We start from the raw sequence: 23,297 nt of genomic DNA, 5'->3' as shown, positions 1-23,297 counted from the left end.
GCAGGAATCCTTTAGAGGAATCTCTGGTTTTAAGTAATGATAAAATCATGCCATCTCTAAGTTTTATACAAAATTTTACTGTGTCCTTTTTCAAATTATTAATAATTATAGATCATTGCAGAGAATGCTAAAGCACCCATGACTTAAGATGTCCATTATTTAATCTTGGTAACAGGTTAATTAGCCAGTTCTTGATCTGTTTCTTATGATATGCTGATTTAACTTTTATTGTATATAGTTGTTGGGCACTTTGGTAAATGCCTTATGAAAGCCGAATGCCAAATATATGCATTGGATCAGTGGTTTCCTTTTTATTCACTATTATAGACAAATAAATCTAGCAGAAGAGTTTGTTCTCCTAGAAACTTAGCAGGGTGGATTTGATCACATAATGGCCTGGTAGCTGTTTCCCTATCTATCTATTTTGATTATCAGTTAACACATCTACAGACATGCATATATACATGTATACAAGTGTATATAAAATAGTTACTTGTATGTACTGTCCTGGATTATACCCTAAAGCATTGATAAAAGATAGATAAGATATTTGCTGTCTAAAAACCCCCTCTGTTTTTAATGAGAGAACGTATCTTTCCACAAGAGCTCAGTCAATTCAAGTGTATGTCCCTTCAGAACACTTCGATGCATGCCTCTGGCTCACTAATGAATTTCCTTTAAATTTAGTATTTTACTGCAGCTCCTCTTGATGCCTCACAGTACTCTGCACTTATTACTGGGAAAGCAAATGTCCAGATTAGGCATTTTTCCAGCATCTTTAGTGGTGAAGGGTGATACAAACAAAATTTTTAGCTTCATAGCAATGTCCTCATCTTCTTTAATTATTCTCTTTAGCCTTTCACAAGCCAGCACACTCACAATACTTTCACGGGCTTCAAACTTCTGAGCAGTAAGAATTTCCTTATGTTTTGATTTTACTTATTTAGTCTCTTAAACTCACAATCAGATGTTGTGGGGTTTGTTTGCCTCAAACATAAATAAAAAGTTGATAGCAGGAGAAACAAGCATCCTGCATTTTTAGAGTAGTTTTTCCCAATATACTTCAAATAGCACTATAAAAGAGGGTATTCTTGCCTTATTTTACAGACAGATAGCTGAAGTACATTGAAAAGTGACTGGGCTGGGACAATGCAATAGAACCAATGAATAAATCTCAGGTCTTCTGATTCTCTGGTGCTTTAAACAGTAGATAGCATTGCTTCAAAGTCAGAGATATGTGGAAGAAACAGACTTACTAAACTGCTCTATTTAATCATCTCACTCTACACGATACATACACACACATATATATAAAATATATGTATATAATATGTATGTGTATTCAAAATATAGCCTCACATTTATGAAAAGAGAGTTGAAGAAGAAAAAGAGTGAGATACTTCAAGAGATGAAATTAGTAAGATCACAGCATACAAAAGATGGTCATTGTTCATACCTGGCCTGGTTGTAATTCTTTGTGTTGCTTCTGGATAAACTGATGTATTTGGAAAAATAAAAGTGGCACCTCCTAAAGAGAAAGAAGAAGACATAACACCTAAAGATTCATTTTCATAGTTCCTAAGTCCACTACTATTTTCCCTCTTGTAGTGTGTCTGAATGAAGATTACAGGTAACTAATTTCTATCTTGGGACTGTTATATATAAAAGTTAATTCTGATAGCCTTTGCACCTGTGTAAATCCATTCAAATTACTGGATAAAATCTGCGCAAAATCCATGTCAAGGCACGAGACAGTCAAGTTCAGGAAATCCCTTCTACCTTCACCACAATTACCTCCACCTGGGCAGGTCGTTTCATATCTTCTGAAATAAAACTTCTTTGCCTTCTCTTCGTTAGTGCATGCACTTCCCAAACAGGTTCATAATTTCAACTGAGACTGTAGGCCTGGGCCAAAGCCTATTGGTGTCTGTGGGAATCTTCTCACAGACTTTGGTTGGCTTTGGGTCAGACCCTGAGAAATCTCATTCTCTTCACAGAGTGAAAAAATTAAAAATATTGAGCTTGATATAGAAAACGGTATCTCACTTAGGCATTGAAATTGCTCTAACTACATCAACAGACTTCAATGACCATCTCTAGGAATATGAAAAGGGTCATAAGGATTTCTGCAATTACTGCTGACTTCAATAAGAATTTGTTTCTAACTCTTTCGGGGTCCTTTGAAAATCCCACTCCAAAGCTCTTCTGCCAACAGAACAACTAATTTTCCTTATGCTGATGATCAGCACGATATTATTCACACTCCCAATGACAGAAATGCAGACAATCTCATTTTGGTGAAATGAATTTCAAAATATCATTGTCAGTGCACACATATAGAAAAAGATAACACATAGAACTGCTGAACAACACTTGGATAACTGTATGTGGAAACTGCTTGGCAAATTAGAGTCTGGAAAGCCAGAAATGGAAAAGACCATCGAGTCCATCTATTTTTAAAAAGGGCTCAAGGCTTATTCCATACCCCATCAAAGTCAATGGAAAAAATTTTGTTGCTTTTGGTGGGGTTTGCAGTAGGTCTACAGCCCACAATAGGACTTTATGTCAAGTGGCAAACATCTAGTCTCAGGGAGAGATCTTCTAATCTGTCAATTTTGCTAGGAAACTCACTGTTATTTACCACAGTGAAAAACTAAATGAAATATGAGAGAGGCATCACTATCCAAGGTTTTCTTTTTTTTTTTCTTTTGCATTATCCTTTGTATTATCTTTTTCATTTCTCATAAAGACTTGTTATTTCTGGTCACTGTAGGTAACTAATACCCTCAGGCATGATCATGCAATATTCCAAACATCTTCAATCAGTACGTATGCCATACTATGTGTACAATTCCATGCCATCCTCTGTTGCACAATTGCTAGAGCAAGATAAAATTTATTCTGAATTATTGTCATAAATATTTTAAGTCACATCCTGAAAGACAGATGCTTTTGAGGCATGTATTGTATCATTCTCCTACCTACAATCAATACTATTCTGGGCCAAATTAAAAGAAGGGTGAATATTAACAAAAAGTATTTTACATTCAGATCAGACTTAGTGCAGATTACAACATCAAACTTAGTGGAGTTTCCAGCTCAAGTCCCATATAGCTGACAAATGAGATGAGGTACCTGCCTAAATAGCAATTTTATTGAATTATATGATATATACTGGATGGGAGGGGACACAGTCCCCATTCACCAGAGCCTACAGCACTTAGGCAAGCGCTGAAGCACTTAGGAGCTCCACCAACCTTCTAGGGATCCGTGGAGTAGATCTGACAGTACAATGAGACAGAATGAGAAAAAAAGTCCTCAGCAACAAAGGCCCCAAGCCTGCAGCTTATCATGTGTCAGGGACCCCATTTTCTTGTAGGACAAAAGAAATTACCAGTAAGGAGACCATTTTCGCACCATCTGGCCCTGCGTGATCTCACCTTTTTTCTGTGTGTCTGTGCATAAAACTCACACACACAGCAAGGAGAGGATACGCTTGTCTCCCTCCTGATTTACCATTTCCATTTTTAGCAAGCAACCCATAAAAAGGAATCCTGTGCTTTTCGAAGATGACCTATAGCAATGGGAGCAGTGCCAGCATTACCTGTGTTTCTAGCATGCATTAACCGTGGAGAGTTTTGTAAGGCCTTATCAACATCATCTGAAGTCAAATGTGGAAGAGGAGCTACAAAACAAAACAAAAAGCAACACCAAAATGAAAAAAAATTGTGAATTATCTTTTTAAACCATATTTTCCCCTGACAGGATTGTTTGAACGTGAGTCTACCAACAGTCAGTTTCAGTCTGCAGTTTGGAGGGAGGCATGTGCGCTACAGCTTAAACTAGGGCATTCATTTATTCAACATTATGAATGCATAATATTTCTGACTGATTATTGACAGTGTGCGTGTGGAGAAGACTACACCGCACTGGTGTTGCAATGCTTGTTGCTTTTTTCTTTAAAAACTACATTTACCTTAACTTCTTTAAACTGAGGCAAACCTGCAAAATTTCCTCAAGCTTAGATGAAAGCCCTCAAGCCAGGAATTCACTAGTCCCTTCTTTCCCTTTGAAATGCTAGCCATGCACTACAAGTAATTTGCATTTGGACTTCAGGGACTGTTCCTTTTTTCCATGAGTTTATAGAACTTTTATGCAATTCAGTGAAATCTTCATGATTCTATTCAGAATAGAGCAAACTGCTGTCAGTCCTTATAATCATGCCTGGAATTCACTTTATGAATCAATGTTTGCACTCTCGTTTAGCATTCTCATCATTAAAATGGAAAGAAATGAGTATGTGACCAGAAAAAACATTAGCACTGAATCCCATATGATTTTCTTCCTATAGTATGCTGATGAATATGCTGGGTTTCAATTTGGTTTTTTTCTGAGATGGACATGTAGAAATATTCCCTAACTCTTTTCTTTGATGAACATGAGTGAAAGCCAACTGAAATTAATGGGAATCTTTCCATCAAACTGAAAAGGCTTTGGATCAGGCTCCCTACTATGTTCTTAGGAACAGCAACATTTGCAACAGACATTTGAAAACCCAGCTGAGTGTATCCACATCATTAAATCTAAGACTGATATCAACCACAGATTTGATTGTAGCCACAACCATAATGACAGAAAACTAGCTTACTCTCTCTGAGGTAGTGTAGGTGTGACAGGAGGATATCTGCATTGTAGCTTGGGGTGAGTCTCTGGAAGTCATCTTTGGTCATTTTACACAGCTCCTTCCCATCGATGTTCTGGAACAACAAGATGTCTACGTCCGGGAGACCATACTCCTTCACCGCCCATTCCAGCCACTGGCGTACGTGGTCTGTGCTCCATAACGTAGGATCTGGTGGTATCACAAAGCACAAAATTAGGCAGAGAGAGGAGAGTGTTGATGTGCTGGACCAGTATAAAATAGACGTACACCACAGTCAAACTGTGAGAGCCCTTAATCCCCTGTTTACTGACTGCTGGAGATACATGAGGAATTAATTTGGCCTGTTGAGTGCAAAGGAGAATAACTGCCTGTGAAAAACTATTAGGGAAGAGCTGTGAGCTCTGATTATTAACAACAAACCCTCTGCTGTTGAAGTCCTTCTCCCATTTAGTTCTTTTGTCTTGTAATTTTTATGCATTATTATCCAGAGATTAACATAGGCTCCTGCCCTCATGCAGAGAATACTCTTTAAGAAGAGTATCTAAGAGAGCCCACTAACAGCACTACGACTTATATCTGAAAAATTTTCAAAGCTCTCTGTTGAATTTGTAACTTTATTCAAGTGAAATTTCCACTCACGTCAGAAGTACTGTTTCTTGGGCATAGGCTCAGTAAGCATTCAGAGATTTCACTAGTTGTTTCATAAACTAGTGGGTCATATGAAAATATTCTACACTTTCTTTCCTAGACTGCTGTGTTGTACCTGTGTACATTGCTACACCTGTGTGGATTTTTACTTACTACATGAAGTATTGGCAAAACCATCTGGGGAAAAAAAAAAGAACTAGTCTAGATCTTCAGCAAAACATAAGGCTAAATACCTTGTGTTTCTGAATGAATCCTTGATTTTAAATTAAACTTCTTTTTTTGCCTCTAAACTACTCCTTTTCTATTTCTCTTCCATTCCACTTTTCCCTATTCTTGAGTTACAGTAAGCACCCATCAACATGAAGGTCCCTAAGGACCTGCAGTGCACATCCCCGTAATGGAAGACAGCTCCTACCATGAAGAATGTATACTTTTTGCAGAGAAATGATTAAAGCCAAGGGGAAACAAACTCCTTGAGAGTTTGTGCCTTCCAACCTAAATGACTCTGTGATTCTGTGATATCCTGAAGAGTAAGAATGGAGCACACAGAGGTCAAACAGCTGTAATCCATCACATGAAACTCTGTAGAAGGGCTGAGACTCGAATGACAGCCTAAATAGCTTTTCTGTGGCTTAACTTCAGTGCCATTCCCTCTCTTTTGATTGTTGTTGAGGCTGGTCTGAAAGAGGTGGGGTCCTCTTTCCATAGGCTAGGAACTATTCAGAGTCTGTCATGCTGTTGCTCACTCCCAATCCTTCATTCATGAGAGCCTCCCGCTATCTGATGCTTCTCTTGGCATTTTAAGCCGTTGCAAGTCAGAATATTTAATCTTCTGGAGCTTCAGAGGGCTTCTCTGTTCTCTGAAGTGCACCAAAAAACACTTAAAAGAACCCCTCCATCTGGTATGAAATAGGTAGCAAACTAGAGGGATGCAAGTCTGGTGGTAAACCTAGGGTTTGGATGAGATTGCCCACACCTACAGCAAAGAACTCCAACATATACATTGAGTTTGATTTGAAGTAAAGAACCAAACACCAGGAAGTTTACCAAAACATTTTGATTATGCCTATATTTTTTAAAGGTTTCTTATTTATGATAACTAGAAAGTTACCACAGCTGGAAATGTGAATTTTGCTTTTTTTATTCCTAAACATTGCCACACAAGCTGCACACTGCCTATGCGGCAGTCAAACAAAACCAACTGACTTTTACCCATACATTTCTTCTAGGGACCTCAAAATAGCAAGGCTGTGACTGTGACCATCTTGTTCCACGAATGTCACTCAAATCCACCTCAAAACACACCTCCAGGAATACATGGAGAAATAAAGATCTTGCTGAGCTAACCCCGCTAAGGGTTACTAAAAGACTAAAAAAAAGTGCCAAACACCAAGAAGACAAATGTTCTAGAAGAACATTAAAATGTCATGAATTTCAGTGTGGTCTGCTTCCAGTTGGCAGGACACTTCATTATTCAGTGCATCACTCTTCTGTCTTCAGAATAGAACTGTCAATACCATTGCAAAGGATACTGCAACATATTTGTCCACACGTATCTTGACAAATAACTGAAATAATCACAGCTTGCAAAATTGGCCACAGTTAGTACTCTTGCATATCTTAGCAACTGAAAAACTGTAAGAATATTAAGCAACATAGCAGTAGCAGAAATGTTTCAGATAGGCACATCTCTGCTGGAGAGGAACTAGCAGCAAATCCCTTTTATTTGCAGGTTGCAGGTGTTGTGTCTATGCTGTGTATATCCAGTGGTTTATGAACACCCACATATGTCATGATGGTCTAATGCTTTGACTTCAGAAATAGGCATGCTAATTATTTTGCAAACTGAGGCAACAAACCTTCCAGCAGAGGTTTGTTTGGAGGACAAGGCACACAGGAGTGAATGCCTTCTTGTTCAATTAACTGCTGAATCCCACAACCAAGCTTGCCAAGACTAACCAAGAATTTCTCAATTGTGCTCTTACATTGCAGTGGAGTTGTCAGTTTGCTTATTAAAATGTTTTACACTGCCCAAACTCAGGGGATAACCTAGATAAATGCTTTTCATGCACTGTTTTATTTCACAGAAGCTACTGTGTTTTTAGCACGTTGAGAGCTGGAGTGCATTTGGTATTTGCAGGGATATCATGTGGTACAGTGATCCCTTCTCTCTCCCACACACTCTGCACCCAGCTAGTCCATGGTGTTAAGAAATGGAAGTGGCTCTTCATTTTGCACACTTTAGGGTGAAATACTCCAAAAGGAGCTAGAGAAGTCAGGTAAGATCTGAGTGCCTGTAATCATCCAGTTCTGCTGCTGAAATGGGAAGAACAGGTTGGGGAGGTGGCTTCACTATGACATTTCTCAGCTCATTCTCTTAATAACCCTGGGAAATTACTGCTCTTTTCTTTCTGATCACCTGTATCACATTGCCACTTTTCTCCACATCTTCTTAAATAATGTTAGTAGACTTAGGAGAAATGCATTTTTTTGCTTGAAATTTTTGTGTAGAGGGTCTAACCTGCTGGCACAATGACTCTTCGTTCATTGGTAGTCATATTTGGGGGTGGAACGTGCTTCTCTTCCATGTAGTTTCCATAGTTCATCCCAACATTGTCTGAGCCGCTAACCATTTTCCCTCCTTTTGCCACGCTGCAGTCATCAGGAGAATTCCTAGACAGAGAAGAGAGATGTGCTTCTATTATTATTCCAGTCCCTACTAATATCCTCAGCAAAGAATAATGCTGAATGAAATGGAAAAAAATGAGACTTGAGCACCAGGGTTGGGCTGTCACTGGAAAACCCAGTACCTACCACCCAACGACTCTGCTGATTCGTTCAGTTGCCTCAGAAAAAATGACCAGCCTCAATGGACCATATATTTATTTTCATTTTCAAAGGATCATGCTCTTATATGTCTCCAAACATATAACCACTAACAATTTATTTCCAGAGACTGGGCTAGAATGGAGGCTTGTTCATGAGCTTGCTAAGCCTGATGGCTGCAAGTAGCTGCACTTCTCTCTCCAAACATCTCACAGACAACTCAGCAAACACAGAGATGCACTTAATGCAAATTTGCTGAGGGAAAACTATCACTATTTGTCATTGTCCAAGCATTGCACAAGGCTTCTCCAAGGCTTGGACAGCTTCCCATCTCCACTGCTGTCATTGTTTCATGTGGGCCACACTCAGTTGCACTTTATGTCATGCAGTGTAGACACGCTTCTACGTACGGCTTACAGAAAAGGAACATTTGCCAAAGCCATGATTCAAAATACCACACGCATGACTGGAAAAACCTTTCAGCTCCTGACTAGCACAGTCTCCATGGTACTGTAGTCAAGAAATGGAAATCTGCAGAGGATCTGCAACCAGACACCTCTTTAATTTTGGCTTTGCTTTCTGAATAGAGTCTTTAGGTTTAACATCCCACAGGGGGTTCCCTAATGGCATTTTAATTGCATCACAGTTTTCTTTCTGGCAGACACAGACATATTTGTCCCTTAATTTAATGTCTACAACGTGTTTCATCAGAGAGAGAAAAATTGTTACAAAAATCAAAATAAAGAACAGAGCCACAGGGAATACCTTTAAATGTAAAGAGGCTGTTTGGCAAGGGAAGGAGGGTGTTGGTTGGGTTTTGGTTTCTTTAGTGATACTACATTGCTAACAACTTTCTTTTAGTTCTGCCATTTAACTCCTGAAACTGTACTATGGTCTTACTAAACAAGCAGCAAGTCAGGTTGCGATGCTTCGTTTTGGTTCCTTGCAAACCAACTAATTTGCAGTCCAGAGAACCGAGAGACCCTCCAAAACCCAGACTCCTGGAAGCTTGTTTCAGGATGTGTTCCCTGCCCCTCAAGAAGGTGTTTCACCAGGGCCTCTTGCTCTCCCCAGCTCAGAAATCCCAGCTCTTGCTGCAAGTGTTGGGCAGCAGTGTCACTGTAAGCCCACCAGCGGTCAGAATACAGGTGCTTTCCCAGAAGAGTTTTGCTATTGTTTTGAGGACAAAAGAGGAAAAATAGTATACAGTTTGGACTACTGTCTGCTCAACATATGTCAAAAGGATGTGGCAAGTATTTTATCCAATGCCCAAGTGACTCAGTTGAGTTGACTGTTCAGCTCTACCATGCATCAGGAACTAATGCAGTTATAATTCTCACATGTGTGTTTTAAAAAATAACTAGCGCTTGGAAAGCCGAAAAGATTTAGTATACATAATAAATACTAGAAGTACATTTTAAGTATATAGGGTTTTTTCTGTGCAGTGTTACTACTAATTTTACCATGTTGTGTTAATGTATATATTAAAAAAAATTAACTGCTAATGGCTTTCAGTTTAAAAATAAAATGTATCACAGTAACCATTCAATGGGTACTGTCATCTTCTTTAGGAGAAGAAACAGGGCCTTGAATGTTGCCTGGGAAACATTGGCTTCACATACCTTTTTCAGGTATAAAATATCTTGGGTGCCATGTAACATATTACATACAAAATCTGCCTTGTGTAAAGGTCCTACAACTGCTTTTTCAGCCACAGGACTGAATAATAACCACAAGGCAAGATATAGTCAGCACATGGTCTTGCCTGTCATTGAGTGGTGGTGAATTTAGCCTTTCCTCTCAGAACCAAAATATTTGGGCATTATTCTCTCAGGCTTAACTTTTCTATCCCACTACATACCTCTAAATATAATTCTGGGATGCAGCTTATTTCTGTGTAAACAGAGCTAAGCAAAACAAAGTAACTTTTTCTTTCAGACATAAACATGTTGAAAAAGAGCTTTTGTGATGATTGCTTGTGACTAAAACTTTGGCTTTTTCTGTTTACCTTTAACAAATACAAATGGCATATATGCATAAGTGAGTTTGCATACTAAATCACATATATTTGGAAACATCATCCAACTCCTGCCCTTGTACCTGTGCAGATGCCCACCCTGACTCCCAAGGCCAGTTATGTTACAAGGACAAAAGAAAGAACCATTTAGCCCATTCACTGACTTTTTAGGGATGTTTTGGGGAAACAGAGAGCTAGCAGCATCCTTTGGCCTAACTGGCACAGTTACCTTATTTTGTTTTTCTCTGAAAAGGAACTTGGGATATAGGGACATTAAAGTCTTGCTGCTGATGTGAAATATCACATCAGTATTAGCCTACACCACTTTTATGGGCAATCGTGCATTAAAAACACTCTTGTAAACACTGAACAGTAAATGATGTGAAAGATCCAGTAGTAGCACACAGCTTTTGGCAATCTGACAGGGCTTCTGAGCTGGTTTTCTGATCTGAATATAAACAGACAGGGGTGGGGAAGAAGATCATAAATAAGTCATAACTTTTCATTAAATTCCAGAAGCAGATGGTCAAGGGTTTTGTCCCGTTAGCTTACTGGGTGGACAAGCAAATCCCCAGTTCAGCAAATCTTCTAAGACCATGCTTAACTTCAAGCATGTAAGCAGCTCCATGGGAGCTAACAGGACTACTCAGGTACTTCAAATTGAGCGTGTGTTTATGCATACCACTGAACCAAGGCTTAATTCAAATGGCTGGAACGGACTTCTACAGTATAGAAAGCAAAACTGAAAATGCAAGCAGACACTAGAAAATGGTATTTTTAGTGCCCAGAACAACAAGAGAGTGATTGTCTGCAAAGGCTTTTTTTAGGCGCTTTCTGTGAGTCTGCTTTATTTCTGAACCACCAGGGGAGCAGGGGCAGTGGAAAAGCAGCTTTCAGAAAGTGTGCCCAGTGTAAAGGGTGCAGCTTTGCAGTGATTCATCCTCAGCTCCAGGTCTGAAATGAAACCTGAGATGTTTTTCTTCACAGCTGCATGTTATTTTTACTCTTTGTAAATACACTGTGTTACACCTGGAATTTACCAAAAAAAAAAAAAAAAGTGGAAAGACTACAATCATGCTACCCAAGAGCACTTTGTCCAGTCCTGAGCTGATTCAACTCTGATTGCTGATAAATGTCTGTTGAAGAAAGTATTTCTCCATGGGATCTTGGACCTGGAAGCCTCACCTTTATTCAGGGTTACTTAGAATCAAGCTGATTTGACGGTTAAATTTAGCACCCACTCCTACTGAAGCCGATTGGAGTTTTGCCAACCATTGACTCTGATGAAAGCAGATGTAGTTCATAAATAAGTGTATGAAACACATTTTTTCCTCTTTGCTATGCTACTATTTTCCCCATGTGACATAAAACACCTGTGCTGTGTCAAAATGCAAGGTGCCAGAGAAACACAGATTAGGAATGAGCAAAATTTTACATGATCTCTGTGACATTCCCATAATATAAACCCCTCTATTTAATATTTCTGAATTTCAGAGGGGAATAAATGAGAAAAATTGTATTCTCCAAATATCTACATAACTTTATAAGCTTATTTAATAAGCACAGCTTGGATAACTTCCTTACAGAGGCTACTTATAGAAAAGAGGTCTCAGGAGAGTAGAGCGGTGTAAGGATATCTTTGAAGAGTTTTCTGTGCATGGTCCCCATCCAGCCTGTGGCTGGTCAGGTCAGAGGACACGCTGAGCTACCAGGAACTTCTCTTCTGTGAGGCTCTGGCGAACAAACCATGACACTGTCCTACAGGATACAGATTCCTCTCCTCACCTCTCCTCTCCCATTTCGTAATGCCAGTGATCTGAGAAAGAGGGGAATGGCCCCAGCAGGGCTGCGATGTCCCCACCCTGTCCTTACATACAAGAGGGAGAACTCTGCAAAGCCAGCTCCCTCAGATAATTTGGGCCAATGTATGTAAATTTATATTTAGCCAAAATGACATCACGCAAAGGTCCACTCATACTGAGTGTATTGCAAAGCATGCTCAGGCTCATCTCCATTCACTGCAACTACTCAAGTTGTAGCGGATTTGGTCAGCACTTCCCCCCACAAAATGGTTTGTCACTGAAAAAGTGGCCCACGAAGGAAAACCCAAAACTTCCCTGAGATTTCTTACTTTGATGTACACTGCTGTTTCTTAAAGCACACCTGACATACTTTAGTCCACAGTATCAATTCAAAGGGTTACACAGCTGCAGCTCTAAACTCTCTTCCCTGCCCCTCTCTACACCCTCTTCCTCTTCTTGAATCAGTGGGATTCACATCTGCTGAGACCTGCCACAGCAGTGACATGCAAAGAGGGGTCCTGCGGGGAACCCTTTGGGTTCCACTTTGGCAGCAATCACTGGGGACAGCCCGACCATCTCTGCTGAGAAGGAGCCCACGCTCCCCAGCCACCGGAGCAGGAGTGTGGCTGCACCAGAAGCTTTGCAGAGCCCCAGGGGCTGCTTCCCTGGCACCAACGGTGATCCCCATGAGTGCTAAGTGAGACTCTGAAAAGCGATATCAGAGGCCCCAACGCTTGTTTTGACAGAGCTCAGTTTCCACCATGCACGCTCATCACCCAGCACCGCAGCTGGAGGCGGCTGCCCGGCTTCTTCTGTGCATACACCAGGCCAAACCCTGCAAGCGCACCAAGCCCTCTGCTCCTGTGCAGGCACCTGCCCTTAAATCTGCTGCGGGAGCACCACCACACTTAACCTGCTGAAAGAAAAACAGGTTTTATTTTTCCTTCCAAGGCTTCTTGTGAAAGCAGTGCAAAATTCCCTGCAGAGGATTCCAGCATAACAGAGGCATTAAAATGCCAGAAGTTTGAAATATCCCTAGGGTGCTCACACAGGCTCTCACACAACTGCTGAGTGAACTGGGCTGGGGAGCTGCTTCCCCAGCAAGTACGCAAATAAGTAAATAAATGGGTGGGTGGGTAAGTAACTCAGTGCTTAGCTATAACCTGAGTCACTCCCCCACCCACATAGGGCGGCTGTGTGAAGGCGATGCTCGCCCACAGGAAAAGGGACGGCCAGGGTGGGAGCGAGCTGCCGAGGTCTGTGGAAGGGAGGGAAGCCCCTCGGGACCTGTACCGCTGACTAAAGCTGGCTTAAACTGACGCTGAAGCCATGGTGACAGTCTGTTTAGCTTTGCTATAAGGTGAGTGTCAAAAGCAGTCCTAAGAAGACAAAAGAAAAGAAGAAAAAAGGAAAACTGAAGTCCTCACTGAGCCACGCAGTCATGGGAGTGCACTGCTCCATGTGGGGCTACTCAGGGGCAACCAAAATGGTCTTCAACAGCCCCAACAGACCAGGGCTGCGGAGGGGCTGGGATTGGGGCAGCCCCATGCTAACGCACCCCCACAGTGTCCAAAACAGGGACAGACACTGCTGTGTGGGGTGCCCCAGGCTGGGTAGGTGCTCAGGGCTGCATGGGGCCGGCCCAGGGATCGCTCAGAGATGTCACAGCGTGGCACGTAGAGGTGCCTCCGGTTCCTTCCTCCAGCGAAAGCAGAAAGCAAACACCACATGCCAACACATGCAACGTTGCTGGCTTTCTGTAAGCAAAACAAAAGATGCTTGTTTATTGAGTTGTATGCGCAGCAGCCATTCATTTTCAATCAAACAATAACTTTTGCTAATTGAAACAATCTTTTCTTTTTTTTTTTTTTTTTGCTTAACTTTCCCCAGCTATCTTGCAAGTCCACAGCTGCTTCAAGCCTTAGGGCCATCATGGCAAATTAAGGCAGTCAGCGTCTGGCTCACTAGAGGCCAGTCAAGCTATAAATATTACCAGCCTGGCTCTTTGTGTTCACAGTGTGGGGAAACAGCTGGTTTAAGTTTGACTGCACGTTGTCATTTCTCCATTAGTGCAAACACTTCAATATTTCTTATGTGTGAGGTTGGAGTGAAGAAAGGGAAAGAAGGGAAGGGGGTCACTAAAAGCCAAAGCTAAGAAATGATGTTCTGTATATACATAATTTACAATTAGATTGCTGCCTGGGAGAAGGCTGAAGTCTGACATGGTGATAGCTAGGCCAAAGCCACAATGACTTCCCAGTTGGCCTATAACTTTCAGGACCTATTTTCTCTTGTTTTTCTTTTATTATTTTTATAGAAATTCTATTATAATGGTAATGGATTACATTTCTCAAATTGTATTTTATTTCAAGAGCTTGTAAGACTGTTGTATTTGTGGTTTCGTAAAATATGAAATACCAGGAGACAGGGCCCTTCCCAAACCACATATGCCTTCTTTTGTGGGCAGGGATCATATAGAAAGTTAGCAAAGTAGAGCATGCCAGGCATAAACATAAGTGACATCTTATATGGAAACCATAATCCCCCGTGTCTGTGGAATGTCTGCTGATTTTCGTAATTAGCATTATCGAGCTGTGAGGCTGACAGGTGTGAAATGGTAAAGCCAACTATTAGCCACTTTTCTTTTTTCTTACCTTCTGCTTTGTCTTAAAATGCTATTCTCAACCTTTAAATACTGAACAGCCCCACTGATACTACCCTGATCAAAATAAAACACCTACTAATGAAGGGGGAAAAGGAGAAGACTCATCTGCAAACGCACTGGGTCAGAGACAACCTACCTACTGACAGTGCCTGTGCCGTGCCAGCCTGGCGGAACACTACAATCACTGGCTCTAAACATTCTAGACACAGTAAATACTGTACTGGAAATAAAGCAGTAACGATAGCAATAGTCATAAATAATGACAGTGATCATAACTCTTGTGGGGTCCTATGTCGTTATTTGAAGACTAATTTTATATTTCACTACGCATATGAGAGCTTTTGGTTGCTTAGCACTTTTGAAATTCTGGCTATCCTCACCTCCCTCTTAAACTCCTGAAGCTAAACACACAATTTAAGCACCAGCGGTCAATCCAAAATGTAACCATGCCAATTATGAATGAACACATTATCCCAGAGTGGAAAGCTTCTTAGCTAGCACCTGCCAGCCCAGCACACCCCAAAAAGCTGCAAAATGGTAGCTATAGTAGTGCTGAGCTGGGTTTGTTTTTCTCCTTGACAACATGTTTGCCTCAAGAACAGAGCCAAACCATGCACCCACACACAAACACACACACACACACACACACACTCTCACTAATGTTAAACTGGTGGATTTTCAGAGCGAAGAGGAACTTCTTGAAGTAGTCACACATAAAGCCCTACATGGAGAAGATCCTGAATTTGCATTTTTTCCAGTTTGGTAGGCAGCCACTCCACCAACTACCCAGTGAATGGGAAAAAAGATTATCAGTCTGGGATAACTAACACCACATCTTTTTGCCCCAGATTAATGTTACTTTATATAGGCAGCTCCAATAATTGCATTAGGAAAGTCATCCTCTTAAGACAGATCTCCCAGCTTTGCTGTGGACTGACGTAGGGGCTGACTCAAGCCCTGTTGGAGACAGAGGAGAGAGACCCATTGACTGCCATGGGTTTTGGACCACGCTTGTTGTTTAGTCTGAGCTGAGGTTTACCAAGAATACCAGGGCTGCATGCCGGTGGTACACCACCAGATGTGGAAGGGGTGGCACTTAGCCTCAGCCGCGGGGTTGTGCTCCAGCGATGGAAAAAGCCATGCCCTTGAAAAACAAGTGATGTCAGGGTGATTACTGCAGACCAACTCTGTTTCTTCATGTATTGGACAAAGGCAAGATGTGCAGACGCTCTAACTAGCTCTACCAGCATCATACGACAGACAGAAGCATAATGCAGAGATGCCTCATCTAGCTTAATGCACGTCAGCCTGAATCCTAGGAGCATGATGGTCCTGTTGTGGTGGCAATACAGAGCCCCTATATTGATGAATGCACCCTCCTTAGAGGCTGGGCACATCAGCTGGCACATGGCTAGACTGCACAAGATACCTGAAGTGCTACCCATTCAAATTAACTGATTTGTATAGCACAAAATAGCTACCACTTAGGAGACATTACATCAAGGGGAAAAGGAACAAAAAAAAACCCCCAAAAACAAACAAAAACTTGAGGTCACTCTGGACTCTGAAAAGTCCTCCTGTGTGTCAGATGCACTCAACCCAGCTAGTACAGAGGCTATTTGATGAAAATTTAGAACAGTAACATGCAAAGAAAAATGGTATTTCCCAAAAGAGCCAGCACAAACGATGTATTAAGTGAGAATTTCATTCTCAAATGGTTTTCAAGCAACAGTTGGTAGCACTTAAATCAATATTTTGCACATGATTAAATCTTAATGACGACTAATTATTTCTGGCATTTCTTTAAAACTTCTGTATCAGCCAAGCTGATGTTGGAAAACTTCTGCTGTGCTTTCACTGCAGCTAACTTTCAAAACGCTTTTTCAATGAAATCACCACACTGCTTATGGCAAGTGAAATTTATCTGTGGCCTCAATAAGACTCTATGTTCCACTTCAGCCTTCCTTAAAAAGATTGATTACCTACCAGTAAATGTAGTTCTTCCAAGCTACCTTTGTATAGTCCCACCCATGGGCATGGTGGAGTCCTGTGGGTGAGTGTATTCAGAGACCACTAAGCAATCCACGGATTTAAATGTTGTTTAAGCAGTACCTAGGGCCTCATGAGAGCATTTTCACAGGAGTGAATTTCACCCTAAATGCATGAATTGCATTCATTCATTGTAATGGAATTGCTCATACTTAATTTGATAAAATATGTAAAGAACAATAAACAGAAAAGTAAGTAACAGTATGACAAATGCAATCTCCAGATTTATATTATAGTGCCCTACTATAACAGGGTGAATCTTTTGGTCTGACTCAAGAGCACTAAATAGCAGGAAACGATATTATTACATTCAGGTGAAAGATTGACTATGTGGAGGCACAAAAGGTCTCATTAGATTTATGTACCTGGAAGAAATATAATGGCTGTACCAACACAATGGATTTGAAGAAACTCAATTTGATACCACCTGTGACAATCTGCATTATATATGCAACAGCAGCAAGGTAAATGACAGCTTTAATTTAAACATTTCTTTCTTTATTTAATTTAAGGTAGGCCCTTAGGCTATATTTTCTGGTGCTCTGCCACAGGGTTTAGCTTTAAAAATACTGTTACTGTTAAAGAAAACTGTGTAGCTAATCCCTCTGCAGCACACTGAAAATAACCCTTTAATTTCATTCTAATGTTATTTCTTTGGTATTCACAGGAATGCCAGTTCTGAGACTGTTATGTTTTGACATTTAATGTAGGGCAATTACAGCCAAAGTATGTCTGGGGAAAGTCCTAGCAGAGTGAGTACATTTCTGTTCTGAGTGGGTACTTAATTGTTGATGTGTCAGGGGTTCAGTATGCTCCTAAAATTTTATACCCCCTTCCAGACGACAGAATATATGGCCAGGAAGCAGTCTAACACAGTGAGAAGGGAGAGCTGGACAGCAAAAAATTGCAATGCTAACTATTCTCTGGTTACCACTTTGTGGGGTCTGGTACCCTGTTTTGCATCCTCTTTACATCGTATTATTCTGACCCAGGCTCCCACGTAGGAAGACGATTACAGAGGATACTCTGGAGATTCTAAGGGCAGCAATTCTGCGGCTCTGCAATGTGGCTGTGGTATTTTAGACTCCTTTGGGACAACGCAGATTTTAAAGTGGGTATAAACAGAGCAGGTACAGTTTTACTAAAAATGAAAAGCAGCTCCAAGCTCTGTAGCTACTGCATGTGTTAATTTTTAACATATGAAGCATTTTTAAGAACGGAGCCTTTCATTTAAGGAAATAAATTTATGGACTGCAAATGAGCAAGGTGGGGAAGGCTTCTGCAGAAAAGAAAATGCAAAGTAACCTACAGAATGGCAGGCTACCACTAATCTGTGCATATATAGTGTGGCCAATACTATATATGTGATGAGCAGCAGATAATCTGTCAGGAAACCAGTGAAAACACCAACATACAAATGGCAAAGGCCTAGCAGGACTTGAGGAAGGAACAAATGGGTTTCAGATTTGTAGGAGATGCATATATTGCATTGACCTGTAGTGACTTCCATATTGACAGTACTAATCAGTATCATATCAGAATATTTGATATGATTATTTAGGAATAATTTATTACTGATAAATAATTTCAGTTTATGCAAGGCTTGAGTGAAACGCACTTTCTTCTACAGCTGGCAGGAATATCACATACTAGGAAGCATTCCAGTTCCTGAAGTGTAATAACACTATACGTATTACATACACACATGTATGTGAATTTTAGAAATGCCACAACATATTTATGCTTGTTACTTTGCAATGTTAGTTCTCCAGTAGAAGTGTAATACTAAGATCTATTTTTTCAGGCATGTGTTAGGCCTTACAGCATAACAGTTCCCTGATGAAATAAACAGTGTATTTTAATTACAATAATATTGTGTGTGTGTATGCGTGTTAAGGATAAGCATGCAATATATGCATGAAAATTTTTTTGTTCTGTTAAACTATTCTTTCTTTGGTAGTCTGTAAGTGATTTTTTTTTGTTTCTTTTTCAGCATGTCATGTCTTAGAAATTGCAGTGAAGTATGAATTTTCCTTGTTTCCTCCAGTTAGCAACTCTGCATTGCTCTGTCAGTTGGGGAGGCTGTCAAATTCAAGATTAATAAACGAAACCCTGCTTCCAATGCTGCAGGTTATTTTTAATATAGAAAGAATTCCATTTCTTCCCATTATATTTTCAGCCAGAGTGTGCCCCTTAGAAAACCAGTGTTCTGATCAAAAACGTTCAGAGTAGTAACCTGTACAGCCTCTTCCAGCAGCATAGCCCATGTGCCAGCTCACATGCTGGTTCATATTGGGAAAGAATGGCCACTGCTGAGCTGTTCATTTTCTAATGATGGCCACGTTAAGCACCTCTGAGTGATGCTGTCCAGAGAAAAATGAAGAACTTAGTCTTCATGTGCTGCTCAGCTGATTTGCACTAAGATCCAAGTCCAAATGATGGAGTAGGTAGACCTAATGATGTTTTTTTAGAGAAGAGGCACATAAAATTCCTTCTTTTCATCTCTTTATTTCTGTAACGGTGGTAAAGGTGGTCAGGATGGTGCAAAAGTGTGTCACTGGGGTTCCAGACGCCTTGGCAACTCCTGGGTGTCACATCTTTACAACAATTAACAGTTCCGCTGAAAAAGTATGAGTCAAAATTATGCCTCATGACTAATCAAAAAAGATTGATTTTAAGACAATTCCTCAATGCTCAGATTATATATCCTTGCAAAAGTAGATGCCTGTTCTGCCAGTAACAGTGCAGACCGTATGCACAAACATTTTACGCAGATAGGGCGGAGACCAGCATACCTCTGAAGGAAAGGGCAGATAGCTCTCTTCACAAAGGACAACTCAGGCAGCCTAAACCAGCAGTCAGTTCCTGATTATTGACTGTGCAGGTAGCCAGAGTATCACCCTAAATGATTCAATGCATGCACACACTAATAGAAAATAGCATAAAGGAAGGAGAAATGATAGGCTCTATGAAGATATGTCCAAATCACCTGTTTAATTCAAGGCTTCTGAATGCTTATCCATCCCTGGAAAGTATTTTGAGTTCCCATATACAAGGTGAACATACCTTAGACTGGGGAGACATGGGTGGCAAGCACTCCCCCCAACCCGAGTGCATGCCCCCCCCCCCCCAGGCTGTAAATCTTTGACTATTCACTGGAAATTCTGATTTGACTTCAGCACAATTTCCATCCTTACCAGTGAAAGGTGTAGGTGTGATAAGCTGTCAGACCACTTTGCCCTGCTTGTGGTGCTCATCACATTAATGCAGCAAGTGTGAACAGTAACCACAGTGCCCATGGCTGAGGTTTTTCTAAACAACTGATCCTGGGAGATGAGATTAGTAGGCATGTGTTTGTGACAGAGAGATGTGAAGCAGTCTTCACTGGTACATCATCAGCAATTGTGAGCAACCGACTTTCTGGACCTCTGCCCTTCAGCAACACCAAAGGAAAACTGTTTTGACAGTGAGGCATTTTAAACAGGAAAGCACTTGTTTGGATAGTTTCCTTGAAAAAAAAAAAAAAATCTTCATTGTGCTTTTTCAGATGGAAGAAATCCCATAGAGTGGTCCTATGCTTGGGAGAGCTACCAGTCAATACCCACAAATCTACTCCATTACTCTTTCAACTTAATCGATACAATTCTCCTTCACAGTGACATTCATAAAAAAAAGTCCCAAGACAACAATTAATGCACTGACATGCTGTAGCTACTGCCTGTTGAGCTGAGTCATTTCTTCTCCTGCTCCTTTCTACTCCCCTGCTTGCCTCCATACATATGCTGTTTCTTCAGTGTGAGGTCTTCTTAAATCCAACTCCACGGTTATGCTTTTTGGCACTATGTTTACAGTAAATATAAAAGTAAAGATCAATAGTTCACTCCCTCTGTCATTACAAGAATTTACTTCCTATGCTTCTCTGTTTGGTTATACTTAGAGCAAAGGCAACTGCCCAAATTACTGTATTTTGACAACTTCCATTGAGTATTAGATCACATATGCCACACCCCTAGATGGATCAATGGTGCTGCCTCAGAATACAGCAAACTCACATTTTGCTAACTTTAATATATGCTCTTTCACCTAGCGTGCAATGCAAGTTCACATCCAAAATTATCTACAGTCAGAGGAAACACAGACAGGTATTGCACAAGCTCATGAGAAGGCTGTGCCTGTAGCACCATTTGAGACCCTCCATAACACCTGAACGTAGCTGGCAAGTGTGACCCACAATGTACAGGAGACCTGTAGGCTTCTGGGGCAGCAGTTGGTGGCCAGGTGGGATATCTTGGGGCATCTAAAATGGTGCTAGATTCACAGATATAGACAACTGAGCTATACCCATCACAAGAAAAAGTGTACTTGAGCCACTGTAACACTGGCCTTATTACCTTGACCCATTAACCTGGTTTGGGTTACACTCCATCTTGATGGTGACTCTGGCTGGCGGCTGCGATAACCAGTCTTGCTGGGGAACACGTGGACTCATCTTTGATGTCTGCCCATATTCACTGGAGGAGGAGGCCGTCATCTCTGTCTTCGCAAGGTGGGGCGATCCGTAGGCACACTCGAACAAGGACTGGTCTTCACTCACCACTGATAACGCTTCCTGCAAACCAGAGAAGAGAAGTCAGCGCAACCGTGTGTCAGAGCAGATATTACAATATCCCCGAAGGAAAAAATGGCTTGTCCATCTCACAAGCAGATGAACAGCCAGTCACTTGCTTAAAGGCTCATTACTTTCTAGGCACGCCACTGCTGTTGGTGGAGGTGAGGACCCACGGTGCCAGACACACCGTCAGCATATGGTGGGAGGACAACCTCTCCCCTGGGGAGACCCTTCCCACCATGGGCTGAGAAGATGCACAAACACACACTACCAAACACTTAGGAATAGTGGCCAGGAGCTGGGAGGGAGGAGAGGGCAGGACGGGCAGCGAAGCTCGGGCCTCTCATGTCCCAGGTAGGGATGCAGAGGGCCAGATCTGCCGGGGGCATAAGCAAGCTGCCATGGCTGCTTTAACTGCCCCTGCAAGGAGCGACAGAAAGCCAGGCCCTGCTGACTCACTGGGAGCTCCTCTTCCTTCCTCTGGGACCGAAGCCAAGTCCGTTCTGGACAGGGAGCCGTGACAGCTGGGCGCAACCTCCAGTCCATGGACCCTGCTCTTTCTGCTAGCATCCGCCGCCAGCTTTGGCAGAGGTGCCCGCTACCAGCCCCAAGAGGAAAGCAAGGCCCACCAGCCACCTCTCTCTCTCTCTCTCTCCCATGGCAACCCTTTCTGGCCAGCTGCCTGGCCGGGCATCCCGCTCTGGCACTGTGGGAAGGGCTTCCCTGGCCACCTTCCCTCGCCATGGCAGTACTTCGGTTACGGCCCTTGAGGGCGGCAGGGTTCACCTGCCATCATGGGGCAGGGCGGCTGCCATCATGGCTGGTTGGAGACAAGACAGACGCCAGAGGGAGTGAAGGCCACCCTCTCTCCCCACCGCCACGCATTCGTGTTGACACCAGTTCCTTCCCCACATTATCTGGACCCAACTCATGGGAGCGAGGTGGTGCCCGGGCCTGGCTCGGGCAGACAGCGTGCCCACCGGGCACGTCGGGAAGCTGCGGGAAGGGCTGATGCTGCTGAAGGGACCCATCCTGCCTAAGCCAAGGCTTCCCGGCCACGGGAGCCTGCCTGGGCTCCCACCCTCCTGCTGGCCCCCAGCACCGCACAGGCTCGGGAAACCACCCCCCAAAACCAGCCTTCCAAGGAAAGCCCCCCTCTCCAGGGGCTACTTAGGGTGAAGGTGGGGCATACGGGTGTAAATGGACAGTAACCCGAAGCGTGACGCCCTCCTCCCACCCTGGCACTACGGCTCTGCCCTGAGAGCAAAATGGAGCAGGGGTGCAGCCGGGCACCTCCCTCCCCTCCACGTGGCCCCCGCCGGCAGCCGGGGAGCGAGCCCCTGCCCGGGGCTGGCGGAGGAGGCTCGGCGTGCAGCGCACCAGATGACAGCAGCGGCGGAGGCGGCCAGCTGGCGATGGCTGGAGGCGCGGGGGCCAAGGCTGGGGGTGCCGGGGGGGGGAGCCTGAGCCGGATTCGGGGCAGGGTGCTCCGCATGCGACCGCACCCTCGCGAGGCAGAGGCAGCGTGTGTGGGCCCGCTCTGCCGCCAGCCCTGCTGCCGACGGCCGACCGGAGGACAATAAAACCGCGTGGCCCTGTCAGCAGAGGAGGACGTGTGACAGAGAGATGGGAGTCCTCCGGCTCCGGGAAGCCGGGCAGCTGCCTGCAGGCTGCTACCTTCCCCGGTTGCTGGAAGAGGGCTTTGCACAAGCTCCAGCAGTCGCATGCTGCCCTAAAGATCAGCAGTTGCATCTGTTCATTTTAAGGAAGTATATATTTATCATTCTTTTTATATGCCTGGTTTGTGAGACCTTGGGGTGCACTCTGCTAATATTCATAGTTTTCTCTGCAACCGCAAGGGCTGGAACATCACTTTCTACTTATTACTTCTCATGAAAATTGAGATCACCCCTTAATCTCTGGACTTGGGAAATGGGATCTCAAGCAGCCCTCCAAATGCCACAAGACTCGTGATTGAATCACTAACACTAACGCTTCCCGGCACAGGCCAGAAAGCA

The 23,297-nt window shown here is 42.7% G+C and overlaps 1 protein-coding gene across 7 annotated transcripts in view; it reads right to left on the bottom strand.

The window, feature by feature from the left end:
* Positions 1-23,297, bottom strand: part of ERG (ETS transcription factor ERG) — a 156,456-nt gene that overhangs the window by 18,915 nt on the left and 114,244 nt on the right. For 6 of the 7 annotated variants that reach the window (XM_052794529.1, XM_052794528.1, XM_052794527.1 and 3 more), the window contains 5 exons: positions 21,062-21,279; positions 7,833-7,984; positions 4,649-4,852; positions 3,605-3,685; positions 1,457-1,528 (listed from right to left, as the gene is read on the bottom strand). In XM_052794529.1, the coding sequence (XP_052650489.1) occupies positions 1,457-1,528; positions 3,605-3,685; positions 4,649-4,852; positions 7,833-7,984; positions 21,062-21,279 (727 nt within the window). The remainder of the gene's footprint in view (positions 1-1,456; positions 1,529-3,604; positions 3,686-4,648; positions 4,853-7,832; positions 7,985-21,061; positions 21,280-23,297) is intronic. The other variant, XM_052794533.1, reaches the window with a different exon arrangement.

This window comes from Harpia harpyja, chromosome 8 (assembly GCF_026419915.1).
Source record: "Harpia harpyja isolate bHarHar1 chromosome 8, bHarHar1 primary haplotype, whole genome shotgun sequence".
Taxonomy (NCBI): domain Eukaryota; kingdom Metazoa; phylum Chordata; class Aves; order Accipitriformes; family Accipitridae; genus Harpia; species Harpia harpyja.
This window is presented reverse-complemented; position numbering and strand designations above follow the sequence as displayed.